General features: G+C 45.8%; 1 protein-coding gene across 6 annotated transcripts in view; it reads left to right on the forward strand.

The window, feature by feature from the left end:
- The window catches only part of dlgap4a (discs, large (Drosophila) homolog-associated protein 4a), a 196,062-nt gene that overhangs the window by 166,072 nt on the left and 12,637 nt on the right, over positions 1 to 17,353 (forward strand). For 5 of the 6 annotated variants that reach the window (XM_037541623.1, XM_017717907.2, XM_037541620.1 and 2 more), the window contains 2 exons: positions 13,366 to 13,769; positions 15,799 to 15,887. In XM_037541623.1, coding sequence (XP_037397520.1) covers positions 13,366 to 13,769; positions 15,799 to 15,887 — 493 coding nt within the window. Of the gene's footprint in view, positions 1 to 4,381; positions 4,642 to 13,365; positions 13,770 to 15,798; positions 15,888 to 17,353 lie in introns of those variants that run through there. The other variant, XM_037541622.1, reaches the window with a different exon arrangement.

Raw genomic sequence — 17,353 nt, forward strand, 5'->3', positions numbered from 1 at the left:
CTACAACACCAGCAAGAAAGAACTACAAAGTAGAGGTTTCTAATAAAGTGGCCAGTGACTGTACATTATATGGCAAAAAGGTAGTTGTATGCTGTATAGAGAACATGATACACTGAATATGAGTCTATTAGACTTCAACACTCAAGCACTGAAAGAACAGATTTAACATCAAGCAGAAATTCAGCACTACCAGACTTCACTGTACTGTACACAGATACTGTGTAGAGACGTCTGTTGCTAAGCAGATGAAAATGGGCCTATTTTTAATGGCCATGAACACAAGCTCATTCCTGCTGTGCGCTATCACATGTTCGCTCGATGAGAATTTAAATAAACAATACTGGCTGCTATAATCCTGTTACATAACAATTGATCATTGACCTCATTAGACGATTAACGCAAATATTTTTAAATATTAAGAAGCTGTAATTGCAGATAGAGCTGAGAACAGCCTTTGCTAACAGTCACTGCTATGAGAAAATCCTCTGTAGCACATCTGAGTTGGCCTGCTGTGATGCTTCAGTCTTTTCAGTTAACATGTTGAATAATTGGCATTAATAATTAAACATATTACAAGTGCTATCAGTGACTCTTTACTGTTGGTGCTTATCTTCTTACACTCTTAGTAGCTTATCATTAAGCCGTTCATGCTAGTCTGACCTTTGAACATTGGCCATCCTGCTGTTTTATGACCTAAACTACCTCATGACTGCATATCCAAAAACGAGAACTGACCCAAGTGACAACCGAGGGAGCTCACGGTTCTAGTACTCGTTCGTATTCCGGCTATGTGGGAGATGGGTGGAACCGTCTTTTTGACCATTGGGTGCCATTCTGAAGCATTCGGTTTGGCTAGTTAGCTACTTCGCTTGCTAGTTAGCATAAGTTGGGTGAGCTGAAATAATACAGATGCACTTTTCTGCTCTCACACTCACACAAATGTCGACAGTTGCACAGAATCATGTGTAGAATCAATCAAAGCTGTCGAGAGTGAAAATATGAGCTAAAGATTACCGCTAGCTTCCTAACTAGCGAACTCTACCAAGTCATAATTCTACGAATGGCAATCAACACATAAACATTCTGCTCAAGCCGATCACGTAATAGTCCTGGGTAACTTTGTCTTGACCTGAAAGAGTGAAGAATTCGCTGAGTTGTCATTAGTTTTAGATGCAACTGTTACCAAAGACAGAGAAGCGCACCCCAGCTATTCACCAGTCTTTAACCCTGAAGATTGGGTCTCATAGCGACACAGACAACAATCCCGTAGCTAACAAAACAGCAAAGAGAACGATTTAAGATGAACATCAATAATTTGGAGACGAACGGACATATTAGCGTTTATAAGCACTCAGCTGGATTTCTGATCATTTAATCTGAAGTCAGCATCTCCTTCGCCAGCTTCTTGTTAGAATTTTCCCATTCCATCTTAAATGGTGCAGCAGTTACGTTCTGGCACCTCAGGCACCATTTAAGGTGGAAAGGGGAAAATTTGACCAAGAAGCTGGCCAATGAGAAGCAACTTCAGCCTCATAAAATGTCAAAGGCTGAGAGACATTTGGCAAGAAACTATTCCACTTTTGAGGAAAAGTTTCCTGCCAGAGATGGGAAAAAAAACCCGAGCTAAAGCTTAAAGCAGAGCAAAGTTAGTCTGCATTTCTTTCTCTCTCTCATATATATATATATATATATATATATATATATATAATAATAAGTTAAACTTATATAGCGCCTTTACACAAAACCCAAGGTCGCTTTACAAAATGCATATCACATTACACAAGGCCCGAGGAAGATGCATATATATATATATATATATACACACACACACACACACATACATACATATAGCCTATAATCAGTAGTACATCAGCACATACTGAGACACATTTACAGCCAAGATGGTAAAACGGATATAAAATATTGTGGCTTCCAAGGTGGTTTGATTTTTGTTGAAAGGACAAAACGGCTCTTAACGTTTGGGTTGCCGATCCTTGCATTAGGCCTACAAGGTAGCTCAGTGGCCTTCTCGCTCGGTGTAATATCTGACTGCTGTGTGCTATTTTACTGTGCTAATGTTACCACACAATACAAGATACAAGTCTGAAGTAACTTGGTGCGGCTAGGATAACCACAACGGCTGAACTTAGAAAAGGCTTCTCTGTTCTCAGCGATACCTCGATAAGCCAGTGTTTACACATCATTCACTGAGTAGAAGGTCGTTTTCACGTAGAAGACGACGACAGCCCCTCGTCTAACGTTAAACTGGTAGCATTAGCTCCTGTTCTGACTTAACCAAAGAGCTAAAGCCAGCTTGCTAAATCTCTCCATAGGACAACGTCTTCCGGCCTGTACACAGTTCGTTTAGCCGTACTGCTACACAGGCAAGGGTCATCTTTTATCTAAGTGTGTTATCAGCTTCTGCCCTCACTGGTAAAACCTGTCTGTTCGGTTGTGCATATTAAAGCCATGCTGTTAGCGTCGCTTTGGCCCTCACTAGTGCTTCTGCGCTAGCAGGCTAAGGTACAGATGAGCCTGAAATAACGAGACAGCTGCAGTCGTCTGAAATTCTACGTTTTTGACCATCTCTAATGTTTTCTGTCAACTCTGTCCTGGTCAGTGTCTTTCTCTGCCTCGTCCACTCGCAGACTTACACTCACACAGATACTGACCTACATTCATGTGGACAGTGACGAACTGAGATGGGACTCTCTTGGAGCTTAAAGGCTAATGTTCTCAAACCAGGCCAAAAGAGCTCCTGCTCACTCTCAATCTCTCTCTCTCTCTTTCTCTCTCCCTATCTCTCTCTCTCTCTCTCGCACTTGCTCCCTCTTTTTCCCTAATACTTGCCAAAGCTGCAAGCTAGCAGCAAAGTCAGACCCCGTCAGAGGTGGGCTTAAGGAGAATTCAATATCGTTATGCAGGCAAGTTCGTTCTGCTGCTTTTCCACCAGACTAAGGAGCCCCAAGGTTACGGTGGGCAGTGTAGTTTACTCCAGTATTTGTTGTCTTTATGTCAGGATAACAGAATTGTTGACTCCCTTTGCCTTCACAGGTTCTCAGTAATATTTAAAGGGGAATTTCAGATTCCAGTATTTTTTCTGCATAATTCAGTGGTTGAGATGTAAACAGAGTCATGCAGAGTGGTTTGCGAAGTGGTTTATTGTAGAGAAACTCGGATTTCTTCACAGTGGTGGTGATGGGAACCGGGGGTTGCCATGTCTACAACACAAATATGGACAGTTTATTTACTATATTAAACCACTAGTGAACCTACGCATGTCTTCTGAGTATTTATATGTGATGTTGATGGTGCTACAATACTGGCCAATATGAAATAAACAGGTTTTCTTTGGGAACTGTTTTGCCTTAGAAGACCATTCATTAGAATAAATTGATTAAAATACATTTTAAAGCAAAACTTTTACCCCAAAACGACCATAAAACAGGGTCCCAGGCAGGGCTGAAAGATTAATCGATTTTACAGCACCATTGCAATCTGAAAGAGTGCAATTTATTAAATGGCAAGGGCTGCAATTTTCTTTATATAATAAATTAATGATACTGTTTTAAATGGAAAAAATAACTAATAACACAAAGCTGGGGAACTGCCTGTAAATGAGCTGGACCAATCAGAAGCTACAGAACACCCATGTTTTGCATATGTGACGTCACAACCAACCGGGAGTCTGACAGTGTTCAACGCCAGAAAAGAAATCAGTTCACAGAAAATTTGTGCATTTAAATTATAAACGGAGTATTTGTCAGACAAAGCAGTGTTAGATCTTCTACCCAAATCGTTCGGCCCCGGTCTCAGACATCAGGCAGCGTTTATAACCATATCATGTAATAACTTTCTCTGAGGAGCTTTTAGAGGCGTTAAACTCTTCAGACGTCTGGTTCCCATCACCACCTGTGTGGACAATTCAGACTCGGCAAGTTCCTCAAGAACGGGGCATTTCACCATAAACCACCCTGAACTACTCTGTTTACATCTTGAACATAAACATTTCATTATGCAGAAATTTTGAAATATCAGTGGAGTGCCCCTGTACGTTTTTGGCAGCACCACCTGTATCCCAAAAAGCCCCGCCTTCGTGCGCTGGTATTGGCCAGTAGTGCATAACGCACAAGCGCTCCACCAATAAGCGGGATTCGAATAGCCAAACGGAGCGCAGGAGGGCGGGGCGTGTCGGAATACAGGTGGAAAACAGAAGCCTTAACGCGGGAAAAAACGCCCTCTTGCACTAACTGACGCAATTGACGTAGTATGAGGTATTAACCAATCGTAGCGCGGCGGCCTAGACTCGCCAGCCAATCGTAATGCAGGAGGGGCGGGATTTGTAGGGATACGGGTGGGAAAAAAAAACTAATCGCAAAGCTAACGTTCGTGTGCGCGTCTAGTGAATGTGTGTGTGCGCGCTGAAGCGGATTACGGGATCCTTTTCTCCTAGCGACGTGGAGCACCGCTGAATGGTGGATACAGCAGTAGTGGGTTTGGGGCCAAATCGGCAGGAATAAAATAAAAAAGAGGCGAATATATTAGTGGGTTTTTACAGCACGATGGGAGGAGAAACTCGATGGACCCCGATCATCGCCTTCATCTCAGACAGCGGTAACTGAGGAGGGGAGTCGGTTGATGGTAAATCTGATCTAAAAGTCTTTGCCTCTGTGGGTCTGAGAGAGAGAGAGAGGGGGAGAGAGAGGGAGAGAGTGTGAAGACGGCAATAGGAGAGAAAAGAGGAGTGTAATATCTGGAGAGGAGCGATGCTGCGTGTGGCTTTACTCAACGTGGCAGGCAGACGGTGTTTTTTGTGTGTTCCGCTAACAGGTTAGCCTAGCTGCCTCGGTGCCCAACCTAACCGGACACTTTGGTGGCTTTTCCTGCTGTAACAGACCCCAAACCCCGAGATTAGCTGATTCGTCGGAGCTCTGAGCGCCGCGGAATCCCCCCTAATTGTGCTCCACGCATTTGTGTGTACGCGGCCGAAGTTTGGTTCTTTTTCCGTTCCACCTTAAATGGCGCGGCAGCTGCGTTGTCGCGACTCCGGCGCCGGAGTGTAACCGCCGCACCGTTTAAGGTGGACCTGCTTCAGTTTCGTCTGCTTACTCGTTGTTAGCTGCGATGCTAACGACCCCAGTTTATCGGTTCCGCCCAGTGTTACTCGGCCCAGCGCCCGTTTTGCCCCTGAACAGCGCGTTTCGGGGTTCCCTGCCCGAACTGGACTCGGTCGCCCCGACGCTGGGCGGACAGGCAGCAGGCTAACTTAGCCGTTAGCCGGCGTTACCAACCGCTTACCCGTTTAGCTTAGCTAGCTCAGCTAACATTAGCAGGAGCGTCTTCCCTCGTCCCGTTAACGCCGCGTATCAAATGTGCAGGTGTTACTGGTGAAATGGTGGAACGAGAAGCTGCTTGTTCTTCTTTTAGACCCGAGTAACTTCTTATTTATTCATGGCAGCAGGCAAACTAACCGTTAGCTAACGCTAGCTAGTCTGAGGCGCCGCATCCAGAAAGTTAACTCGGCTGAAGTTTATCCCGTGATATGAGCTTAGCCTCGTGTTGTGAGGCGGTCTGGACATTAGCTGTGTGTCCACCGGCAGAAAGTCTGTTTTGTCTGGGGGTCGTTTGGTCTCACAAACCCTGCACGTTCCTCTCCTCCGAGAATGGATCCAAATGAACGGATTAGCGAGATGATTTAGGCTGAACTAAGACATCTCGGGCGTCAGGCGGCGGACTAGCCGTTTGGTGGTGTATCTCTGGTCAGACGTCTGGTTCCCATCGCCACCACTCTGACTCGGTGTGTTTCTCTAGGGCTCTGCTCTGAATGGAAGGACTTGGAGGGAAATTCCGCTGATTTTCATTAAAATCCCTCCACGATTCAGTGGTTATGATGTTGAGGTCATTCGAGTGGTTTGGTAAGAAATGACAAACCTACTGACTCTGACTTCTTTACAGTGGTGTTGATGGGAACCCGGCGTCGCAGTGTCTACAACACAAATATAGGCATTTCATTTACCATCTAAACCCACCAGTGAACCCACACGTGTCTGAGTTTTGATTGGTGATGTTGGTGATGGTGAAATGGTGATAAATCTGAAAAGAAGTTTCCTTTGGAGACTATTTTGCCTCGGCGCACCCTGCATGTACCTCTTTACCATCTTAAATCTGCCCCAGACGTCAGGCAACGTGTTTGTAATGGTTTTATGCAATAAGTCAATAAGCTTACAGGCTGACCTCTGGATCCTGTCGCCACCACAGAGCATTTCACATCAAACCAACCTGAATGGCTTTGTTCACGTCTCAATTGTGCATTTTTGTGGGAACGCTGAGGGTAACAGAGTTGATTGGGGTGGTGTGAACCTAAAACAAGATGAACGATAGTACACGAGAAGCCGAGTGACGTGGCTGCAGCCGCAGGCTTGCTGTCCTCAGTCGAGCTCAGATGGCACTGCAGTGATCTGCTCTAGGTCTGGATGGAAACTAGTTACATTTGCTCAGTTCCTTGAACTTAAGTACACTTTCTGTGCTTTTACTTTTCAGAGTGTTTTGGATTCTGATACTTTATTCAGGTGGGCTGTATTTGTGACTTCACGTTCTGAATTAGTTCTGAATTTTCTTTTTGGAGGTTATATTTCATTTTGTAAGGACGGTTCAGCTCCTGGACTGTTTGGAATTGGTCACGCCTCTTGATTTGCAGCTTTAGCCTTTTATTTTATACCAGAAAGTTCCTTAAAAACAAGAAATGGCACATAGCAAACTTTAGCTGCTGTGCTGAGGGATGCTGAACGTACTGAGAGGTTTCACTGCAGTGATGCCGGAAGCTCAGTGCCGGTACTTTTACAGCTCCAGCAGCGCTTACGCTCATCTCTGGTGTTTTATCATTAGTCCGTGATGAAAATCTGTCGAGATTATTTTCCATGTTGTAGATCGTGAGTCCTGATTGGGAACATCTGGCACACTAATTTCAGACAGATTTTCCGTCAATTTTGGAAATGTGTCTGACTGAAGATTACACGTCTGGGTGAGATGAGAGGATTGTGCTCTGTGCTCGTCTTGCCCCACTTCCATCAGCCCTCATCTCTTTGGCTGTCAGCAGTAAATGGCCCCCCGCCAGGACGTGATCTCTGGGACTTCCCAAATACGAAGTGTGGATAAACAGGCTGTCGTCCTTGAGCTCCCTGTCAGTAGAGTTGTGAAAAAAAAAACGATGGTTCTTATTGCCAGATGTTATCAGTACACTTGATACAGGAATCGACGCTCTTTTATCAAAAGTCCAGCCGCTCTAAACGGATTTCTCGGTGGCAAGTCCGTCACTGCCTGGAGCTGCTGCTTCGCGTCTCCTCAAGAGGGCAGTAATCAAATTGGGATGAGGCCGGAGTGGAAAGAAGTCGCCTAACTTTTGGTGAGAGAAGTAAACTTCTATGAAAGTTGGCAGAATTCGAGGAAAAGAGATTTAGAGACGGCGACGTCTTTCAGATTGAAAATTTGGGCCCAGTTCAGTTTTACGGTTCTGATGAGACGAACAGAACCTAACAAAGTTTACGCAACACACAAAACACACGATCGCTGGTGTTTTTCATTTATCTAACCGCCATTCTTGGTATAAAAACATCTATAAAAGACATAGAAGTGGAATAAATAGACCGTGTGTTTCTGTACGGGTCGCACTGATTGCATCGATGCATTGAAATGTGTGTAGCCCAGTGATCTGAGCGGTGAACCAGCAACAGGAAAGGCACGTTTGAATCCCAGGACTGACTCAATGTATCTGGTTGTGCCCGTGGCACCTAAAGCCCCACCCCCCCCCTCTACTGGCAATGCCAGACTGGGCACAGTTGGGCAGAAAAATGGCACGTTTTCGTTGTAGGTGTGGTACTACGGGAGGTGTGGTATTACAGTACTGCATGGTAGTTCACTATAGAGCAGAGCAGGTCTGGAGGGGAAGTCCTGCTCAGTTTGGTTGTTTTTACTCAAACACGCCTGATTCAACTCGGCAGCTGTTTAGTGGGCGTGTTAAGAGCAGAAGGATCACCAAGCTCTGCTGGACACCGGCTCTCCAGGACCACATTTCGCCACCTCCGTCACGGATCCAGGGCTGTTCAGTGCAACAGGATTGTCACCTGCTAGAAAAGATGATTCCTAAAAAAACGTTCGTGTGCACAGCTGTACAGCATCATCAGACGGTAAATCATCGAGTCCAGCTGTTCGTGAGGGTTCTGCTCAGTTATTCATGGGAAGTTAATTGTGAGCTGTTCTCACTGTGTGTGGTGTGTGCAACAGCAAACATTTCCCCACCGGACAAGCCACCTGCTCAAACGTAGTCGCGCGAGCTGCGGCGCAGTTTAGGTGTTGGCGTTTATGGTAGGTGTAGTCCTTCAGGAAACAAACTCTAAAGCCAGCGACAGTTTAAAACTGTGCAGTTTGCTTGCTGAAAAAATTGTGTGTCTATAGATTTGAAAGCAGAGGTGAAGTACTCGCTGCTGCCTTTGCCAGCTTTAGTCTATATAAACTCTTTATGCTGTTTTTAGAGTCAGCTGATTAAATTAAAATAGCATATTAACTAACGGTGAGTGTTACCTATTAGGTGATCAACTGTTTCCCTTGTTTTGAATTGTATCAGCCCAACAGTGCCTGCGTTTCTGCTGGTGTGGGTTTCCTCGGATTCGAAGATGCAGGAAAACCGCTGCTTGAGGGAAATCTGAATTATTCAAGATCTGCACATTTTAAAACCGACCTTTAAACTATAAACCTTTTACATGCTGCTTCTTATAAGCCTTTCATAGCGTTGTTGTTATTTTAGTGCTGAGGAATAATTCTGCTACCAGGGCTACAAGCTCAAAAACTGTATGCACAGCCCTGGAAGCACCTTCGCCTTTAATAGACAAATGATTTATTTTCAGCGATTTGACGGCGCCTCAGTGACGTCGCCGTCCTCTCCCTAACTCCACTCTCCTCGACAGGTCCTGAACTGACCGCGATCTGCGCCGTAGCCCTGCTGCACGCGGCCGTTTTGGCATGCGGCCTTCTGGGCTCAGCGGCAGGTCACACTAATGCTTGTAATCTAAAACCCCCTACCACCACTGTTGTCGTCACTACTGTGTACCGTGCTGCTGTCTGTCTCCTGTAAGGTTCAGCCCGTCATCACAGCTGAGGTCTCAAGAAATCGTCATTTCTGAAACAGACGTCGGCAGGTTTTCCCTTTGAATACGAACGCAGCCATCGCCTCTGTAGTTCTTCTGCCGTATACATGGACTCATGTTCTAAGACGTTGAAGTTAGCGTTGAATTGCTCTGAGCTCGGCCTGATTTCTTTAGGGAAGCCGCGTTTAATTACCGCCGAGCAGCCCTGAGACTCGGTGCCGGAGCAAACGAGTTTTTAATTAAAGCTTTTGAGTTCCCAGAGACATGAAAGTGGAGGGACTGTGACTTTGAATATGAATTTGTCGTTCATTAACTTGCCCATTCGGGCCGTGCAGGGCTTTATCACCCCACCGTGTGCTTCTCGACAGAGGAGGTCTCAGCCCAACCCGGCCTGCTCGTTTAGCGTTCTGCCAGATATTTTCTCTTGGATCGCTCTGGAAGGAAATCGCGGAGATCTAGGGCGGGGCGACAAATGTGTTTCTGAATGCAGCCTGAAAAATATATGGGGCTGTTTTTAAAAGTGCAAGTGAATATTATTGTTCCAGACTGAGGGACAGTTGTGAATGTTATTATATTTGCACCCTTGTTAAACAATTCCTGCTGCGTCTTGTGTGGGCATGTAAGCCTCTTCTGTGGCTACCAGTTAGAATTCAGCAGGTATTCAGCGATTGGTAAATGTTGTGTATCTTAAATAGTGTGGACCTGTTAGCAGCTGTATGTAATTTTACAAGAATTATCCTTTGGGGTCTCCAGGTTCTGATAGTGATGCACAGTGATATCAGAATCTTATTGGTGGCAGCAGATATTTAAAATCTAATTATGGGCATCGGACCGATGTTCAGGTTTGACCGGTGTTTCAAACTTGAGTGTGTTTTATTCGATGTAGAGCGTTTAGGTGACACTGAGCTGCTGTGATATAAGATCTACGTTCTGCCCACTGTGTGTAGCCGCTGCGTCTTTAGTCATAGTCTGGGATTTAGTTAAACCGTCTACACCTTATAAATCATGTATCTGCACCGACAGATTCATACAGGAAGGATATTTGATATCAGCATCCAAATCAGTGCCAATATCTCTCATTTCTGATTTTTACTTGTTTACCCTTTGATCTGATCCAAGTTTCTTAACGTTCGGTATTGCCTGATTCCAAACCGAGATCTTTGTGTTCCTCAGGTAATGCAGTTGCACGTTTTAGGTAAGATATGACCGATATGGCATGACGTGGCATTCAAGACAGGCAAGCTTAGTCTTTTAGCCTGTTGTAGTGTTTGTAATGTTGGTTTATCACCACATTTTGTTGACCTGCCTGATGATTTTTCTCCCAGCTGCTGGTGCAGTGTATTGGTAAACTCCCTAACCTGATATCTCGTGTTTTTTGTGGACCACCTATGTAAAATAAGCATTTTTAAGTGTGCTAAATGCACTTTGACAGCGCTGCTGTTCACGTGCAGTAGCTGCTCTTTCCTCTGTTTTGAACGCTTTCAAGTGGTTGCGAGTGAGACGTGGTGGTTGTGTGCTCTGTACATACTTTAGGGAACGCTTTCTACTGTAAAAAGCAGAAGTAGACTTGATGTGTGAGCGGCTGGCTTGGTTTTTACATGCCAGGGTTCGGATAGGCTGCTCAAACGTGGTGGACAGAATGTTTGTTTTCACCTTCCAGTACAAATTAGCATCACATGTGGATCTGTTAATGTCTGAAACCGCACCTCACTGCCGCGGGCTCTGGATACATCGCCTCCTTACATCAGCTCCGCCTCAGGAGGGCAAAACAAGAAACGTAAGTTTGGATCTGGATCAGGGTTAATATAGCCGGTCTATTAAAATGTGCCTAGGTCAACTTTTGGATTTGGTCGGTGGCGTCAGTTTGACCCTTATTAGTCCCACAACGGGGAAATTTCACCTCCGCATTTAACCCGTCCATGAAGAGAAACACCACATACACACTAGGGGGCACTTGCCCGGAGCAGTAATAGATGGACCACGGTCCGAGTCTGGACCCAGATACTATCCTATGCGGACCCGGACCCATAACCGATCGACTGTGAATTATTTCGTTTCGACTTGGTGGTCCTTTTTTAATCGGCGTATTATTTCTAGCATTTAGACTCTCAGACCGATCACATGCTCTGTAAATATCACACGTGACGCTACTCAGCCAATCAGATCTCTGCATTACGATGAGCTCTGCGACTCGAACAAGCGAGGCACACAGGGGAGTGACGAGGCGAGACACTGCAGTCAGAGAAGAGGGCGAGCCAGATTATTTCACACGTTGTGCTGTAATTCAGGTGTTGACTGTATAAGATGTTGATGTACCCACTACCTCAGTATATGGCACTGGATCGTGATGCAGGTTAGACAGTGTGATGTTCTGGACGTTTGCTTGAGGATATTTTGTTTAACTGGACCGTATTGAGTTTTAAATAAATACCTCCTTTATACGTTAAGTAATTATATAATTTGGCTGTTGATTGTACAACAGTTCGGCTCTAATGGGGACAGACAAACAGAAAAACTGTCCGTTGTGCTGAGGTATAGGCAAGGCCTCCGGTGCTAATTGACCCATAGCTTGCGTTAGAAGTCCTGCCATTTAATTAATGGCACCGTCTCTGTACGACTGGAGAGTCTTGTTGTGTGAACTGCAGCGTAGGCAGCTGTTAGATCAGCTCGGTGGGCTCTTTTATCATAGCTGCATTAGTTACATTTGTGACCCATTTTGATTGTCTTGCCGTGTTGACAGCAGCTTCGTGTCAAGTGGATTTGTCAAGAACAAACGACAGATCCCACTTGCGGGGCTAATGATCCATTCAGGACCATTATTAGCGGTCTTGGTGAGTCGGCGCACCGAGGGCAGCGTTCTGCAGGTTTCTTAACTGTGTACTTAGCTGTAGCCGCACTTATTCGCTTTCCCATGACGTTCCTCTATGCCAGGCGTGGAAGATATTCGGAGCTCGGAGCGAGTTTAAATGCTTGCTTTTGTTCCCGCATTGGCATCGGTCCCAGAGCTCGGCCCGTCGTGTCTGTTATGCAGCGGGGGGCGCGAGAGACAGCGTTTCTCACACTGATGGGGTCACGCCGGAGTCTGGATGTGTCTGTTCATGAGCTCTTTATGATGTACTGCTGAACTGAACGGGGCAGCAGCAGAGCAGATCTCTCTATTGGGTTTTAAAGGAATAGTCACCAGTGCTGGGAATGGGGGCCAGTAGCTGCCAGTTAGCAAGATGTCAGCTTAGTGCTAAGTGATGGTTGTTGGTTTGGTTTGAGTTTAGCTGCACTGAACTATTCAAACAACCCAGAAGACGTAATGATGATATCTACACCGATCAGGCAGAACGTTATGACCCTGTTTCTACGCTCACTGTCCAGTTTATCAGCTCCACTTACTGTATAGCTGCACTTTGTAGTTCTACAGTTACAGACTGTAGTCCATCTGTTTCTCTGATACTCTGCTACCCTGTTCTTCAGTGGTCAGGACCCCCACGGACCCTCACAGAGCAGGTACTATTTGGGTGGTGGATCATTCTCCGTGTGTTCGTGTGTGTTGTGCTGGTACGAGTGGATCAGAAACGGCTTTGCTGCTGGAGTTTTTAAACCGTGTCCACTCACTGTCCACTCTATTAGAGACACCCCTGTCTTGTCAGTTCACCATGTAGATGTAAAGTCAGAGATGACGGCTCACCGCTATGGTCCCTGGACGCTGTTGGCTGAATATGTTTGGTTGGTGGGCTATTCTCCAGCACCACTGCTGTGTCTGATCCACTCAGACCAGCGCAGCACACACTAACACACCACCACCACGTCAAATAGTACCTGCTCTGTGAGGGTCTGTGGGGGTCCTGACCACTGAAGAACAGGGTAACAGAGTATCAGAGAAACAGATGGACTACAGTCTGTAACTGTAGAACTACAAAGTGCAGCTATACAGTAAGTGGAGCTGATAAAATGAGACTAGAAACAAGGAGGAGGTCATAATGTTCTGCCTGATCAGTGAAGATATTCCAAAATATAATATTTCCAAGACTCGTCGATACAGAATGTAAATCGTTTGGAAATGTAATTCGTTACACGATATAAATTGTTGTGCAGAACACTAAAAAGCTCCTAACCCTCGACCGGTCCAGACGATGACTGGCCTGTTTATCTGGAGAGAGGTTATAAACACAACCAAGTCCTTCAGACACATTCTGGTGCTCACACTTCTTCTTTATTCCCATCTGTTCTCTAGACTTTAAGAAGACCCCGCCCCCGGTTCCTCCACGCTCCGCCTCCAAGCCCCTCATAGCGGTGACAGTTCAGAGCAGCACCGAGTCCGCTCAGGACACGTACCTAGACAGCCAGGACCAGCGCAGCGAGGCCAACAGCCAATCAGGACGCAGCAACTCCTCTGACAGCATCACCAGCTCCAGGACGGGGAGTCTGGCCAAGGGTGCTAAACGGCCGCCACTGCTGCCCCAGGCTCCGGTTCCGGCCCCCCGGGAGCCTCCCGTGCCGCTGCCCAGTGCAAGGGTCAGCAGCCCCCCTCCTCTGACCCCCCTACCCGTCCCAGAGGCCAAAACTGTAAGCATCACTCTGACACCGGACGAGCCCAAAGCTCTGCCCAAGAGGAAACTCTCCTCCATCGGCATCCAGGTGTGTGCATGTTATGGTGTGTATCCAACACCGTGCACTCGTAGATGGTTGAGCTAGATGTGCTGCTGCGGGGGGCTGGCAAACAGTCGAAATAATCGTTAATCATCGTATTAATAATCATAATCACATTTATCTCAAGCACAAATTGATCCTAAGTAAAGATTTCCATGTAAAAAGCATCACATTTATTATAACTGTGTATATCAGAGCAGACAATCCGTTTCCTACACGCCCGGTCAGTAGGGGTCGCCTCTCCGTCTCAGGTTTTGCTCCGAGGGAAACTAGTTTTACGCTTTGCTGTCGCTGCTGTTTGTTTGCCGCTTGCTGCTCAGCAACATTAGCTGACTAAACTATTCTGTGGAAACGGGACAGAAGGCAGTTGGCCTGCTGATATTAAACATGCTGTATTAGAGCAGCGGCGGCGGCGTCGTGTTCCACCAAGTCAGTGTGACTAACACGGTCCACTGCAGGCCACTGGAGACGTGCTCCTGAACTCACGTTACAGATATTACTGGTCTTTCTGCGTTAGTCATGCATTTTGCCTGTAAATTACACTCTTGACTCGACGAGCTTCCGTTATAAACAAATTCACAGCATCGCAGTTAGAAATATCTGCCATTTAAAGCCGAGAAAGGAGCTTCGAATCACGTCACTACAGTCACATAGTCGTCGCGACAGCAAGCAGCTGGGCTTCAGGGTGGAACTGTAGATGGTTTGGAGGGTCAAAAAAATTAATATCGGTTTTAACAGCAAAAAAAAAAGTTATTAATGTGTTCATTTCAGTGCCACTAGTTGCTGCTGTTGAGCCAAATCAGTTACTTTTTTAATATAATTTGAATATTTTTAATGTAAAATTACATATTTATTCCGTTATCTATTTAAAATGTTTTTATTTTTTTATCCATTTAAAATAGTTTATTAACTTGAAATGGAAATTGACCATATTTATTCATGTATTTAATTTATTTAAATTTATTTAAATTTATGTCCCTGCTCACTTCAAGCACGATTCCTCGTAAATAGACGTATAAAAATCATTTGAAAGGCAGCGTTCTTATTTCCTGTAATTCCTAACTGAAGTTGGGTGACTTTTCCCCGACTTTAGGACATCATCTGAGTTTTGATTACACCCCTGTGCGCCAGCGTGTGGGCAGAGAGTGTTAATACTGTTTCAGTGCCTCTAATACGCGACCAGCTCACTCAGATACGAGGCACTGTACAGAAGAAGAATTTATGGTTTCACGTTTCTGTTGCCGTGCAACAAGTTGACATCTCACATCTGCATTATGGGTGTTTTAGGGTTTTGGAGTGAAATCAGCTCTACACTCTGGTTTGGTACTAATTGGTCCGAAACCGTCGTATAGAGTCGTTGTGCAGGTTCTCTCCTGACAGCAGTGGCGTTCTGGGTTCTGTATTAAAGCCTGCGAGCTGCCGATAATGAGCTCATCCAGTGCACCGTTTCAGTCATTAGGTTGGTGCAGGTTGGGCTGGCAGGCTGTGTGCCGTTCTCCGGGGTGAAGACAGTGCAAATTTAAAAAGGATGAAGTGTCAGCAAAGTTTTTTTTTTTTTTGTTTTGTTTTGTTTTTGTCTTTAGTCTATTAACCGTCTTAGCATCAGATTTTGGGAATCTGGCACTTTATATTGACACTCAGACCGTTTCAGACACTGCTGAAAGTCATAAATCAGGTGTAGGAGTAGCATTTTTCAGCCTCGCCTCTGTCTGCTGCCTCTGTAACTTGCTGTTGATTACCACAAATGGATCATTTAGAGCTGGAAAGAGCTGAAAACCTGACTCAGAGCTCAAACCTGACTCACTTATAGAAGTCATTGAGCAGGTGATTCAGCTTCTGCCCACTGGCGTCTGAGATTCAAGTCATCAGGTTTTCTATTCTTTTACTCAGTACAAAGAAACATGTCTGGGTGCTGAAAGCTACAGATATGGCTGAAAAATGCAAGACTATCCCTTTAAACTACAGATTGGTGTAACTGTTGTTGACTAATTTCCTTTTGCTGGCTGTTCTGTGTCAGGTGGACTGTGTACAGCCGGTGCTGAGAGAGGAGCAGACCCCCACCACCAGGTTCCAGTCCATAGGCGTGCAGGTGGAGGACGGCAGGCCGTGAGTTCAGTCTTTAACCCATTTTCCAGAGTAAACTGCAGGGACAGTCCCCCTGGGGCAAATTGGGCTTAAGTGCCTCCCTTCAGGGCGCAACAGCCTTCAGCTGGAAGAAACCCATGATGGCCTGATTCAAAGCCACGTTCTCCCTCACTGTGTTACTGTTACCCCTCACTCTCTCCTGCTAATCTTTGAAGCCCATGGCTGCTCTGAGCTTTGGGTAGAGATGCCTGTACAGGGCTTCCACATCAGGTCTTTTGTGTTCTCTTTTTCCAGAATAGTCTGTCATGTGGAGATCTTAAGAATTCCGAGAGCTGATCAAGAATATAAATATGACTTTGGTATCAGACAGACAGACAGACAGACAGACAGACAGACAGACAGACAGACAGACACTTTATTGATCCCGAAGGAAATTTAGGCATCCAGCAGCAACAACACAATACAGTAGGAAACATTTGTAACCCTATAAGCTCCCAGTTGGTTAATATTCATTAAGTTTAAATGACCCTTATTAGTCCCACAATGGGGAACTTTCACCTCCACATTTAACCCATCCGTGAAGTGAAACACCACATACACACTAGTGAGCACACACACAGACTAGGGGGCAGTGAGCACACTTGCCCGGAGCAGTGGGCCGCCCACTCCGCAGCGCCTGTGAGCAGTTGGGGGTTAGGAGTCTTGCTCAAGGACACCTCAGTCATGTTCTGTCAGCTCTGGGGATCGAACCGGCGACCTTCCGGTCACGAGGCTGGTTCCCTAACCTCCAGCCCACGACTGCCCATAATGGCCCATAATGGCCCATAATATGTTCTCTTTAAAGAAACACGAACATTTTCCAACCAAATCCTGTTTTATTTTGCTCTGAAAAACAGCAGGCAGCCCTTTGACTCTGGAGAAACCACTGGTCAGGGTCAGATGTGACAGTAGCTTCTTTTAGAGGTGTGTTTTGAGTTTCTGTCAGTGTGGACTGGTCTGCACAGAAGCTTTACAAGCTTTTGCAACATTAACACTTCACATTTTAACGTTACAGTCCTGTAAACCCTTTGCGCAGGTGGAGGAGCTGAGCTTTCTGGTGTGCTTTGTGTGTTGGACTTCAAGCTGAAGAGCCAGTCCAGTGTTCTGTATTGCCTGACCGTTAAACTGTAGCAGGTTCCTGCTGACCGTCAGTAGCCGTTGTAGATGTAGGTTGTTAAAGGCTTGTGTGCTGTAATGACTGGAGTTTTATTTAAATCATGGGGTTAAAATGATTCCAAATGGGGGGAAAATGTCTTTCTGCTCGCTTTGTCGACAGCCTGCTCCGCGCTGAACGCACTGCAATGGTGCGGCGATGAGGCCATAATCAAATTCTGTGGGTCACATCCTGCACTGCCCCGTTCTCCATATTTACATTAGCTCTCTCGCTCTCTCTCTCTCTCTCTCTCTCTCTCTCGCTCTCTCGCGCTCTCTCTCTCTCTCTCTCTCTC

This window comes from Pygocentrus nattereri, chromosome 9 (genome assembly GCF_015220715.1).
Source record: "Pygocentrus nattereri isolate fPygNat1 chromosome 9, fPygNat1.pri, whole genome shotgun sequence".
Taxonomy (NCBI): domain Eukaryota; kingdom Metazoa; phylum Chordata; class Actinopteri; order Characiformes; family Serrasalmidae; genus Pygocentrus; species Pygocentrus nattereri.